General features: G+C 58.6%; 1 protein-coding gene across 5 annotated transcripts in view; it reads right to left on the bottom strand.

Annotated features, from left to right (window-relative positions):
- LOC147086767 (dynamin-1-like protein) overlaps positions 1 to 12,044 on the bottom strand; it is a 47,126-nt gene continuing 35,082 nt past the window's right edge. For 4 of the 5 annotated variants that reach the window (XM_085978935.1, XM_085978931.1, XM_085978934.1 and 1 more), the window contains 7 exons: positions 9,341 to 9,496; positions 8,030 to 8,119; positions 7,599 to 7,697; positions 5,342 to 5,482; positions 3,724 to 3,833; positions 1,804 to 1,963; positions 1 to 1,032 (listed from right to left, as the gene is read on the bottom strand). In XM_085978935.1, coding sequence (XP_085835061.1) covers positions 976 to 1,032; positions 1,804 to 1,963; positions 3,724 to 3,833; positions 5,342 to 5,482; positions 7,599 to 7,697; positions 8,030 to 8,119; positions 9,341 to 9,496 — 813 coding nt within the window. In that variant the 3' untranslated portion in view covers positions 1 to 975. The remainder of the gene's footprint in view (positions 1,033 to 1,803; positions 1,964 to 3,723; positions 3,834 to 5,341; positions 5,483 to 7,598; positions 7,698 to 8,029; positions 8,120 to 9,340; positions 9,497 to 12,044) is intronic. The other variant, XM_085978933.1, reaches the window with a different exon arrangement.

Genomic DNA, 12,044 nt, shown 5'->3' with positions numbered 1-12,044 from the left:
CGGGTTTCAAGCTTTTCGACATTATTTTAATGGGGAACGTGTCACGCTCACAATCGCTCACATTTCATCCTCAGTAAATCGAGGGCATCAGACGAATTGGCACGGTCACGATCGAGCTGCCCCCCCCCCGCCCCGGCCGGATGAGCTGTGCCCGCACACTCGCTGGCCTGGTGTCCCAGGCTCGGGTACGAGCTGCTGCGGCCCAGCCTCCAGACCGGGGCACCAGTCCCTCCCCGGGTGTAACTCGCTCCGACCTTATAGCTTCAGGCCTCATTCACAACACACAATAAATTACAGGCTCATATCCCCCAAAAATCAGACACGGTTATCAGATAGGCACATCAGACGACAAGAGGCAGCAGATCATTAAACAACCAGACACCCCCACCTCACTGAGAGAGAGAGACAGAGAGAGACAGAGAGAGAGAGAGAGAGAGAGAGACAGAGACAGAGAGAGAGAGGGAGAGACAGAGAGAGAGAGAGAGAGAGAGAGAGAGAGAGACAGACAGAGAGACTGAGAGAGAGAGGGAGAGACAGAGAGAGAGAGAGACAGAGAGAGAGAGACAGAGAGAGAGAGAGAGAGAGAGAGAGAGAGACAGAGAGAGAGAGAGAGAGAGAGAGAGACAGAGACAGAGAGAGAGAGAGAGACAGCGAGAGGGGGGCAGACTTCACAGGCGGGTGGGGGGGAGAGAGACGAGACTGCTGTTGCCACGGGCGACAGGACCGGTGTAAATTAACTACGGGCCCAGTGCCGACGGGCAGTGAAGGAAGCTCCGGGTGGCGGGGTGCGATGAAGTGGTACCCGCTGATTTATGGAAAGACGGGGAATGTCCTGATACAAGCCCAGTAAGGCTCCGTTTCCCGGGCCGAGGGAATCATATAAGCATGGAGTGGCAGAAGGGTGGCGAGGGGGGAGGTCTCACAGTCTCAGTACAGCCGTCTTGTTCCTGGGGCTTGTCTGTGGTAATTCACACCTTACCACAGCTGGGTCTCCCTGATCTCGGAGATTATCTGGCTCGCTCTCTGCAGTGCCTGTCGGGAACGAAGAAAGACACATTTATCGATGAGAAATCCTCCCAATCTGCTCCCGTCCTACCCAGACTCCCGTCCTGAGAACCAGGAGAAGAACCCTTCCCTTACTGAGGTTAATTGCAGCGCCCCTATCACTGCAACTGAGACCAGCGAAGGCAGCACAGAATGAGGCTACCACCTGCATGTTCGACAGTTTGGCTCAGGCAGTCTCACTCTTGCCTCTGAGGCAAAAGGTCGTGGGTTCGAGCCCCCGCTCCACAGACTCGAACCCCGTAATCCAGGCCCGACACACCCCCGGTGCCAGTACTGAGGGAGCGCTGCACTGTCGGCGGGGCAGTACTGAGGGAGCGCCGCACTGTCGGAGGGGCGGTACTGAGGGAGCGCCGCATTGTCGGAGGGGCGGTACTGAGGGAGCGCCGCACTGTCGGAGGGGCAGTACTGAGGGAGCGCCGCACTGTCGGAGGGGCAGTACTGAGAGAGAGCCGCACTGTCGGAGGGGCGGTACTGAGAGAGCGCCGCACTGTCGGAGGGGCGGTACTGAGGGAGCGCCGCACTGTCGGAGGGGCGGTACTGAGGGAGCGCCGCACTGTCAGAGGGGCGGTACTGAGAGAGCGCCGCACTGTCGGAGGGGCGGTACTGAGGGAGCGCCGCACTGTCGGAGGGGCGGTACTGAGGGAGCGCCGCACTGTTGGAGGGGCGGTACTGAGATACGTCTGTGTGTCTCACTGCGCAGAGTCTGAACGCTGGGATATCTCGGTCTGACTGGCTCACCTTCAGCATGTAAGCAGCCTCTGTGCGCTGAGCTGCCATATCCTCCGACTCAGTCAGCAGCCCGTCGAGGAGCTGCGACTTGTACAGCTGGCCGACCAGCTCGCTCTGCAGGTTGTCCTTCACGTGGTTCACCAGGAAGTGCATCACCGTCTTCGGAACGCTGGCAAACAAGGGCAGGGGGCAGCAAGGAGACAAATCAGACTGCGTCGCAACAGGGGGAGCGGAATCTGACACTGGGGGAAATCGCCCAGTGCCTTTTACTAACCTGTGTACTGGCCACTCGCATACCTGTGCGGTACCGAGCTATTGAGACTGAAATGTCGGGATGTGCGCATGCACAGACAGGATTAGGCTCAGCCGTGACGCCTTCCAGTGTCGAATATCCGTTGACACTCTGACGTAAGAAAACTACTAGGCACTTGGTCTGAGTATTAAACAAAGCTTTAATCAACTGTTTTACAAGATGGAGGTCGAGTTGTGTCCTTCACTAGTTCCTGTTAAAGAATGTCCTGAGCAAGCTGGGCCCATGCCCGAGTATTTATACTCTCCCTGGACAGCGCCACCAGCAGGCCGCCTAGTATTACTTCATCCGTCATTTCCATATGAATGACAAGTTCATTTCACACGCCATATCCAGCTTCGTAGAATGACACAGCGCAGGAGGAGGCCATTCGGCCCATCGTGCCTGTGCCGGCTCTTTGAACGAGCTCTCCAATTAGTCCCACTCCCCCCTGCTCTTTCCCCACAGCCCGGCACATTTTTGCTTTTCCAGCATTCATCCTGGGAAAAGTGATGGCTCAATCCCGTTCCTAATCTGAGGCACCGCCTTGTGAGCGTGTCAGCCGTGGCTCAGTGGGTACCACTCTCGCCTCGGAGTCAGAAGGTCGTGGGTTCGAGTCCCACTCCGAGACTTGATGACAAAAATCTAGGCTGACACTCCCAGTGCAGTACTGAGGGAGCGCCGCACTGTCGGAGGGGCGGTACTGAGGGAGCGCCGCACTGTCGGAGGGGCGGTACTGAGGGAGCACCGCACTGTCGGAGGGGCGGTACTGAGGGAGCGCCGCACTGTCGGAGGGGCGGTACTGAGGGAGCGCCGCACTGTCGGAGGGGCGGTACTGAGGGAGCGCCGCACTGTCGGAGAGGCGGTACTGAGGGAGCGCCGCACTGTCGGAGGGGCGGTACTGAGGGAGCGCCGCACTGTCGGGGGGCGGTACTGAGGGAGCGCCGCACTGTCGGAGGGGCGGTACTGAGGGAGCGCCGCACTGTCGGAGGGGCGGTACTGAGGGAGCGCCGCACTGTCGGAGGGGCGGTACTGAGGGAGCGCCGCACTGTCGGTACTGAGGGAGCGCCGCACTGTCGGAGGGGCGGTACTGAGGGAGCGCCGCACTGTCGGAGGGGCGGTACTGAGGGAGCGCCGCACTGTCGGAGGGGCGGTACTGAGGGAGCGCCGCACTGTCGGAGAGGCGGTACTGAGGGAGCGCCGCACTGTCGGAGGGGCGGTACTGAGGGAGCGCCGCACTGTCGGAGGTGCCGTATTTTGGGACAAGCATTAAACCCGAGGCCCCCGTCTGCCCTCTCAGGTGGATGTAAAAGATCCCACGGCCACTATTGGAAGAAGAGCAGGGGGGAGTTCTCCCCGGTGTCCTGGGGCCAATATTTATCCCTCAACCAACATCACTAAAACAGATGATCTGGTCATTATCACATTGATGTTTGTGGGAGCTTGCTGTGCGCAAATTGGCTGCCGCGTTTCCTACATTACAACAGTGACCACACTTCAAAAAAAAATCCTTCATTGGCTGTGAAGCGCTTTGGGACGTCCTGAGGCGGTGAAAGGCGCTGGAGAGATGGGAGTCTGTCTTTCAGTCACAGAGACGCGCGAGGCCGGAGATCACGGCCCGCCAGCGGCTGTACACCCACCTGTCTTGGATACTTTTTCGGACGATGAGGAAGTAGGACTTGATGAGCCGCTGGATGACCTCACAGTCACGCTGCTCCCGCAGGCTGAGCTTACGAGAGATGGGCACCGGCTGCAAAGTAGAGAGTGAGGGTTAGCACAGGCCTGGCCTACGGTGTCAAACCCACCAGCCTCTCACACAGGAGCTGCTGCTGCTGGAGCTGGGCCAGCTCCTGGGCTCAATCCTGACCGCCTTCCAGCTTTGGGGGTCGTGGGCCCCGAGGACCATCAACACCGGGACTGCACCGCACCCCCCCCACCGAATCAGCGCTGCCCCCCTAGTATTTAAGGATGTAACTGGTAAAATAGATAAGGGAGAACCAGTGGATGTGGTGTATTTGGACTTTCAGAAGGCTTTCGATAAGGTCCCGCATAAGAGATTAGCGAGCAAAGTTAAAGCACATGGGATTGGGGGCAAGGTACTGACTTGGATAGAGAACTGGTTGGCAGACAGAAAGCAAAGAGTTGGAATAAACGGGTCTTTTTCCGAGTGGCAGGCAGTGACTAGTGGGGTACCACAGGGATCGGTCCTTGGACCCCAGCTATTCACAATATATATTAATGATCTAGACGAGGGAACTAGATGTAATATCTCCAAGTTTGCAGACGACACAAAGCTGGGTGGGCATCTGTGCTGTGAGGAGGATGCCGAGAAACTCCAGGATGATTTGGACAGGTTGGGTGATTAAACTGCATCTGCCCAATGTGGATAAATGCCAGGTTATCCACTTTGGTGGCAAAAACAGGAAGGCAGATTATTATCTGAACAGCAATAGATTGGGAGAAGGGGAAGTGCAACGAGACCTGGGTGTCCTTGTGCACCAGTCGCTGAAGGTAAGCATGCAGGTGCAGCAGGCGGTTAAGAAGGCAAATGGTATGTTGGCCTTCGTAGCGAGAGGATTTGAGTACAGGAACAAGAATGTCTTGCTGCAGTTGTACAGGGCCTTGGTGAGACCACACCTTGAGTATTGTGTGCAGTTTTGGTCGCCTTATCTGAGGAAGGATGTTCTTGCCATGGAGGGAGTGCAGCGAAGATTCACCAGACTGATACCTGGGATGGCAGGAATGACGTATGAGGAGAGATTGGGTCGATTGGGCTTATACTCGCTGGAGTTTAGAAGAATGAGGGGATCTCATTGAAACTTATAAAATTCTGACAGGACTGGACAGACGAGATGCAGGAAGGATGTTCCCGATGGCGGGGGAGTCCAGAACCAGGGGTCACAGTCTAAGGATAAGGGGTAAGCCATTTAGGACTGAGATGAGGAGGAATTTCTTCACCCAGAGAGTGGTGAACCTGTGGAATTCTCTACCACAGAAGGCAGTGGAGGCCAATTCAGTAAATATATTCAAGAAGGAGTTGGATATATTTCTTAAGGCTAAAGGGATCAAGGGATATGGGGAGAAAGCAGGGACAGGGTACTGAATTTGGATGATCAGCCATGATCTCATTGAATGGCGGAGCAGGCTCGAGGGGCCGAATGGCCGACTCCTGCTCCTATCTTCTATGTTTCTATGCTCCTCGCACCCACTGGCACCTCCCCCAGCATCGGCGCGGTGATCACGCGCTGCGGAACTCACCGCGTCGAGCAGGTTGACGGCGTGCCCTTTGCTGGGGCTGGAGTAGCTGGAGCTCGGGACGTTTCGGGATTTCTCCTCCGATGACCGCTCTTCCGCTTTGTCTGTCTTCCATTTCCGAGCTCCGTCCTGCAGCACCTCAGACTGTGAAGAGAGCGAGAGATAAACGGGAACGTTAACCCCCCTGGGACTGGAGTGCAATACGGGGCAGGGAGCAGCGTCCTCCACTCACCCACCAATCGACAGTTCTGCATCCACCGTTCCCCTTGAACGGGACGCGGGTCTGTGCCTGCGATTCCCCCGCACGGTGACGGGATGCGGGTCTGTGTCTGCGATTCCCCCGCACCGTGACGGGACGCGGGTCTGTGTCTGCGATTTCCCCGCACGGTGACGGGACGCGGGTCTGTGTCTACGATTCCCCTGCACGGTGACGGGACACGGGTCTGTGCCTGCGATTCCCCCGCACGGTGACGGGACGCGGGTCTGTGTCCGCGATTCCCCCGCACGGTGACGGGACGCGGGTCTGTGTCTGCGATTGCCCCGCGCGGTGACGGGACGCGGGTCTGTGTCTACGATTCCCCCGCACGGTGACGGGACACGGGTCTGTGTCTGCGATTTCCCCGCACAGTGACGGGACGCGGGTCTGTGTCTGCGATACCCCCCGCACGGTGACGGGACGCAGGTCAGTGCCTGCGATTCCCCCGCACGGTGACGGGACGCGGGTCTGCGACTGCGATTCCCCCGCGCGGTGACAGGACGCGGATCTGTGTCTGCGATTCCCCCGCGCGGTGACGGGACGCGGGTCTGTGTCTGCGATTCCCCTGCACGGTGACGGGACGCGGGTCTGTGTCTGCGATCCCCCCGCACGGTGACGGGACGCGGGTCTGCGACTGCGATTCCCCCGCGCGGTGACAGGACGCGGGTCTGCGACTGCGATTCCCCCGCGCGGTGACAGGACGCGGGTCTGTGTCTGCGATTCCCCCGCGCGGTGACGGGACGCGGGTCTGTGTCTGCGATTCCCCTGCACGGTGACGGGACGCGGGTCTGTGCCTGTGATTCCCCCGCACGGTGATGGGACGCGGGTCTGTGTCTGCGATTCCCCCGTGCGGTGACGGGACGCGGGTCTGTGTCTGCGATTCCCCCGCGCGGTGACGGGACGCGGGTCTGTGTCTGCGATTCCCCCGCGCGGTGACGGGACGCGGGTCTGTGTCTGCGATTCCCCCGCACGGTGACGGGACGCGGGTCTGCGTCTGCGATTCCCCCGCGCGGTGACAGGACGCGGGTCTGTGTCTGCGATTCCCCTGCACGGTGACGGGACGCGGGTCTGTGTCTGCGATCCCCCCGCACGGTGACGGGACGCGGGTCTGCGACTGCGATTCCCCCGCGCGGTGACAGGACGCGGGTCTGCGACTGCGATTCCCCCGCGCGGTGACAGGACGCGGGTCTGTGTCTGCGATTCCCCCGCGCGGTGACGGGACGCGGGTCTGTGTCTGCGATTCCCCTGCACGGTGACGGGACGCGGGTCTGTGCCTGTGATTCCCCCGCACGGTGATGGGACGCGGGTCTGTGTCTGCGATTCCCCCGTGCGGTGACGGGACGCGGGTCTGTGTCTGCGATTCCCCCGCGCGGTGACGGGACGCGGGTCTGTGTCTGCGATTCCCCCGCGCGGTGACGGGACGCGGGTCTGTGTCTGCGATTCCCCCGCACGGTGACGGGACGCGGGTCTGCGTCTGCGATTCCCCCGCGCGGTGACAGGACGCGGGTCTGTGTCTGCGATTCCCCCGCACGGTGACGGGACGCGGGTCTGTGTCTGCGATTCCCCCGCATGGTGACGGGATGCGGGTCTGTGCCTGCGATTCCCCCGCACGGTGACGGGACGCGGGTCTGTGTCTGCGATTCCCCCGCATGGTGACGGGATGCGGGTCTGTGTCTGCAAGGGGGCAAGGAGAGAGGATGGGGCAAGGGAGATGAGAAAAAGCGGGGCGCGCAGGCGATGGAGCGAGAGAATAAAAGGGAATGGGAGGGGAGCAAGGCGGTAAGGGAAAGGGAGCGAGGAAGGGAGAGAGTGAGGGGTGGGACGGGCATGGGGCGAAGAAGGAGGGGGCAGGTGAATAACTGTCACACAGCACCGGCCGGCAAGCGGGGTGGGGCAGGACTGGGCACTGGTGTTTAATGACAGAAGTGATCTAATCATACGCAGCCTGCCCCGGCGCAGGAGACCTCCCTAGTTCACTGAACACAGACAGGCCGAGCCAAGTACCTGGGAGCTGCTTACTGAGGCGGACACCATCGCCGCGTCACTGAAGTCCGGGTGCTTCGTGTTGATGTAGGCCAGCTCAATGGCAACCAGATTGTGAACCTGAGGAAGGGACAGAGGAGGAGGGAGAGTTTACCCGGGGGGAGCCAGGAGATGCTCACTCTCATCCTGCACAGTCACAACCGTCTCCGCACACAGGCCCGCTAACACCCCCGACACTCTCTCACACACACACACACACACACACACACACACACACACACACTCTCACTCACACACTCCCTCACTCTCACTCACACACACTCCCTCACTCTCACTCACACACACTCACACTCCCCCCCACACACACAGACACGGGTGTGCGGGAGGCTCTCACTACCCGACATCCTATGAACAGAGCGGTTCGAGCGGTCACTGGAGGAAGGGTTGGTTACCATTTCGTTGGTCACAGGCAGTCTCTTGCGGAGTAGGCCCGTCACAACTTCCACAATCGCATCGTGCAGCTTGGGAAACCGCAACAGCTCCTGTGAGGGGAGGAGAGGAGGGGAGAGGGGGAGGGGAGAGGGAGAGAGAGGACAGGAGAGGGGGGAGGGGGAGTGGGAGGGGGAGGATAGAGGGAGGGAGAGGGACAGACAGATGTAAATTCAGACAGTGCAGCAGCATCAGCGCTTAACACAGCCCAAGACTGTAACCAGAAGTCTCAAGAGGACCACATCTACCCGACAATGTGGAAAATTGCCCAGGTATTTCCTGTCCACAAAATAACACTGCCCACACGACAGTGCGGCGCTCCCTCAGTACTGACCCTCCGACAGTGCGGTGCTCCCTCAGTACTGACCCTCCGACAGTGCGGTGCTCCCTCAGTACTGCCCCTCCGACACTGCGGCGCTCTCAGTACCGCCCCTCCGACAGTGCGGCGCTCCCTCAGTACCGCCGCTCCGACAGTGCGGCGCTCCCTCAGTACCGCCCCTCCGACAGTGCGGCGATCCCTCAGTACCGCCCCTCCGACAGTGCGGCGCTCCCTCAGTACCGCCCCTCCGACAGTGCGGCGCTCCCTCAGTACCGCCCCTCCGACAGTGCGGCGCTCCCTCAGTACCGCCCACACGACAGTGCGGCGCTCCCTCAGTACTGACCCTCCGACAGTGCGGTGCTCCCTCAGTACTGCCCCTCCGACAGTGCGGCGCTCTCAGTACCGCCCCTCCGACAGTGCGGCGCTCCCTCAGTACTGCCCCTCCGACTGTGCGGCGCTTCCTCAGTACCGCCCCTCCGACAGTGCGGCGCTCCCTCAGTACCGCCCCTCCGACAGTGCGGCGCTCCCTCAGTACTGCCCCTCCGACAGTGCGCGCTCCCTCAGTACCGCCCCTCTGACAGTGTGGCGCTCCCTCAGTACTGCCCCTCCGACAGTGCGGCGCTCCCTCAGTACCGCCTCTCCGACAGTGCGGCGCTCCCTTAGTACTGCCCCTCCGACAGTGCGGCGCTCCCTCGGTACCACCCCTCCGACAGTGCGGCACTCCCTCGGTACCACCCCTCCGACAGTGCGGCACTCCCTCGGTACCACCCCTCCGACAGTGCGGCACTCCCTCAGTACCGCCCTTCCGACAGTGCGGCGCTCCCTCAGTACCACCCCTCCGACAGTGCGGCGCTCCCTCAGTACCGCCCCTCCGACAGTGCGGAGCTCCCTCAGTACCGCCCCTCCGACAGTGCGGCGCTCCCTCAGTATTGCCCCTCTGGTGTGTCAGCGTTACCTGCGTGTTGTACGTGGAGCAGTGCTGGATGATCCGCTGGAGCTCCTCGTGCACCAGCTCCACGCAGCGCAAACCGGGCTCCTCCAGGCGCTTGATCTGTCGCTTGACCAGGAGTTCGAAGGACACCTCGGGGACGAAGAGTGCTGGCCGCGGGCCCTGTGGTCGGAGGAAGCCGCACGTTAGATTAAAGGACGGGGGGGCAGGCAATTCGAACAGGGCGAGGGGACTGCACCCAAAGTCCATGGGGGAGAGGAGACCAGCTCCTCGTCCAGCTTTTCCCAGCAGCCTTACCCTAGATTATTTGGGCTCTTAAGAGTCATAGGGCTCGATTTTGTCAATGGGGAGCGTTTGGAGGCGGGACTCCCAGTTTTTGGGTTTTAGTCCCGCCTCCATCGACTTGTGGCCAATCCACGCGATTTTCCCTTGATTGACCCTGTTAAGCCCCGCCCAGCGGGCTCAGCAGGCCAATTAAGGGACACCCGGTTACAGGTGATGTCAGGGATTGACATTTCATCTGTCAAGAGCTTTTGACAGATGAAAAATCAGCGTTTGACACCTTAAACATTCACTCCCTCCACCACCGGCGCACCGTGGCTGCAGTGTGGACCATCTACAAGATGCACTGCAGCAACTCACCAAGGCTTCTTCGGCAGCACCTCCCAAACCCGCCACCTCTTCCACCTAGAAGGACAAGGGCAGCAGGCGCATGGGAACACCACCACCTCTGAGTTCCCCTCCGAGTCACACACACCGTCCTGACTTGGAAATATATCGGCCGTTCCTTCATCGTCGCTGGGTCAAAATCCCGGAACTCCCTCCCTAACAGCGCTGTGGGAGCACCTTCACCACACGGACTGCAGCGGTTCAAGGCGGCGGCTCACCACCACCTTCTCGGGGGCAATTAGGGACGGGCAATAAATGCTGGGCCTTGCCAGCGACGCCCACATCCAATAAACGAACAAAAAAAGGCAATTTGCGCACAGCAAGCTCCCACAAACAGCAATGAGACAATGGCCCAGAAATTCAGGTCGGGGGTTTCCCGCGGGTGTAAGCTCCCGACCTGCACTTACCTAGCACGCCGGCTGTTGAGCTGTGGGCCCGCGTGGGAGTCCGATCCTGGGCCTCCTCCAGCTGCCGGCGCGTGGTGCGTGTGTATCCCAGGGGCGCAGTTAGTTCGAAGCGTCCCCTGGGATCACGTGGGCCACGGAGAGCCAATCGGAGCAGGGAATCTCTATTCATAGATTTGACAGGAAGAGCTGTCAAATCCATGAATAGAGATCGGCCCCAAAACCTAACTAAAACTTCAAATAATTTTTTTTTTTTAATCTCATTTTTAAAATAACTATAAATTACATAAATTAACTATTTTAAACAAAAATTTACATTTTTGAAAAAATTAAAGTTTTTAACGGGGCTAAAAATAAACTTATGTTTTTTTTAATGTATTTTAAAATGATAAACCTGTGGAAAAAATGTTTTAATTTTACTTAATTAACCTCTTACCTTGTTAAAAGCAGGCCCTGCGACTGCTTTTTAAACGCGCAGCTCATGGAGACTTACCCTCCCGGAGAATCCTGTCAAAAAAATCGGAAGTTCCAGGCGTACGCGCTGCCTCTCCGGCGCACGCGTTTGACCTGTGAACCCCTTCCTTCAAGGGAACGGAAGTGCCGGTTTCCCGCGCCTGCGCAGTGCATGCACGAAACCGGCACTTTCGTTGGGCCCTACGCGTGAGTACCCAGCGCGTACTCACCCGTGGGGACCCCGAATTTCTGGCCCAATGACCAGATCATCTGTTTTAGTGATGTTGGTTGAGGGATAAATATTGGACAGAGAAGAGAAAGAGGGAGAATGTGAGTGAGCAAGAAGAAAGAAAGAACGAGAGAGGACACACACACACAGTTAGATTACACACGGCTTAACCCCTGCCCGCTGGCCTAAGTGGGACATAGAAACATAGAAGATAGGAGCAGGAGTAGGCCATTCGGCCCCTCGAGCCTGCTCCGCCATTCAATGAGATCATGGCTGATCATCCAAATTCAGTACCCTGTCCCTGCCTTCTCCCCATATCCCTTGATCCCTTTAGCCTTAAGAAATATATCCAACTCCTTCTTGAATATATTTAATGAATTGGCCTCTACTGCCCTCTGTGGTAGAGAATTCCACAGGTTCACCACTCTCTGGGTGAAGAAATTCCTCCTCATTTCTGTCCTAAATGGCTTACCCCTTATCCTTAGACTGTGACCTCTGGTTCTGGACTTCCCGACCATCGGGAACATCCTTCCTGCATCTAGTCTGTCCAGTCCTGTCAGAATTTTATAAGTTTCAATGAGATCCCCTCTCATTCTTCTAAACTCCAGCGAGTATAAGCCCAATCGACCCAATCTCTCCTCATACGTCATTCCTGCCGTCCCAGGTATCAGCCTGGTGAATCTTCGCTGAACTCCTTCCATGGCAAGAACATCCTTCCTCAGATAAGGCGACCAAAACTGCACACAATACTCAAGGTGTGGTCTCACCAAGGCCCTGTACAACTGCAGCAAGACATCCTTGCTCCTGTACTCAAACCCTCTCGCTACGAAGGCCAACATACCATTTGCCTTCTTAACCGCCTGCTGCACCTGCATGCTTACCTTCAGCGACTGGTGCACAAGGACGCCCAGGTCTCGTTGCACTTCCCCTTCTCCCAATCTATTGCCATTCAGAT

This window comes from Somniosus microcephalus, unplaced genomic scaffold (assembly GCF_052327205.1).
Source record: "Somniosus microcephalus isolate GS21.2 unplaced genomic scaffold, FLI_Smic_1.0 unresolved_chr7, whole genome shotgun sequence".
In the NCBI taxonomy this organism is placed as follows: Eukaryota; Metazoa; Chordata; class Chondrichthyes; order Squaliformes; family Somniosidae; genus Somniosus; species Somniosus microcephalus.
The sequence above is the reverse complement of the archived record's forward strand: the minus strand, read 5'-3'. Positions and strand labels throughout refer to the sequence as shown.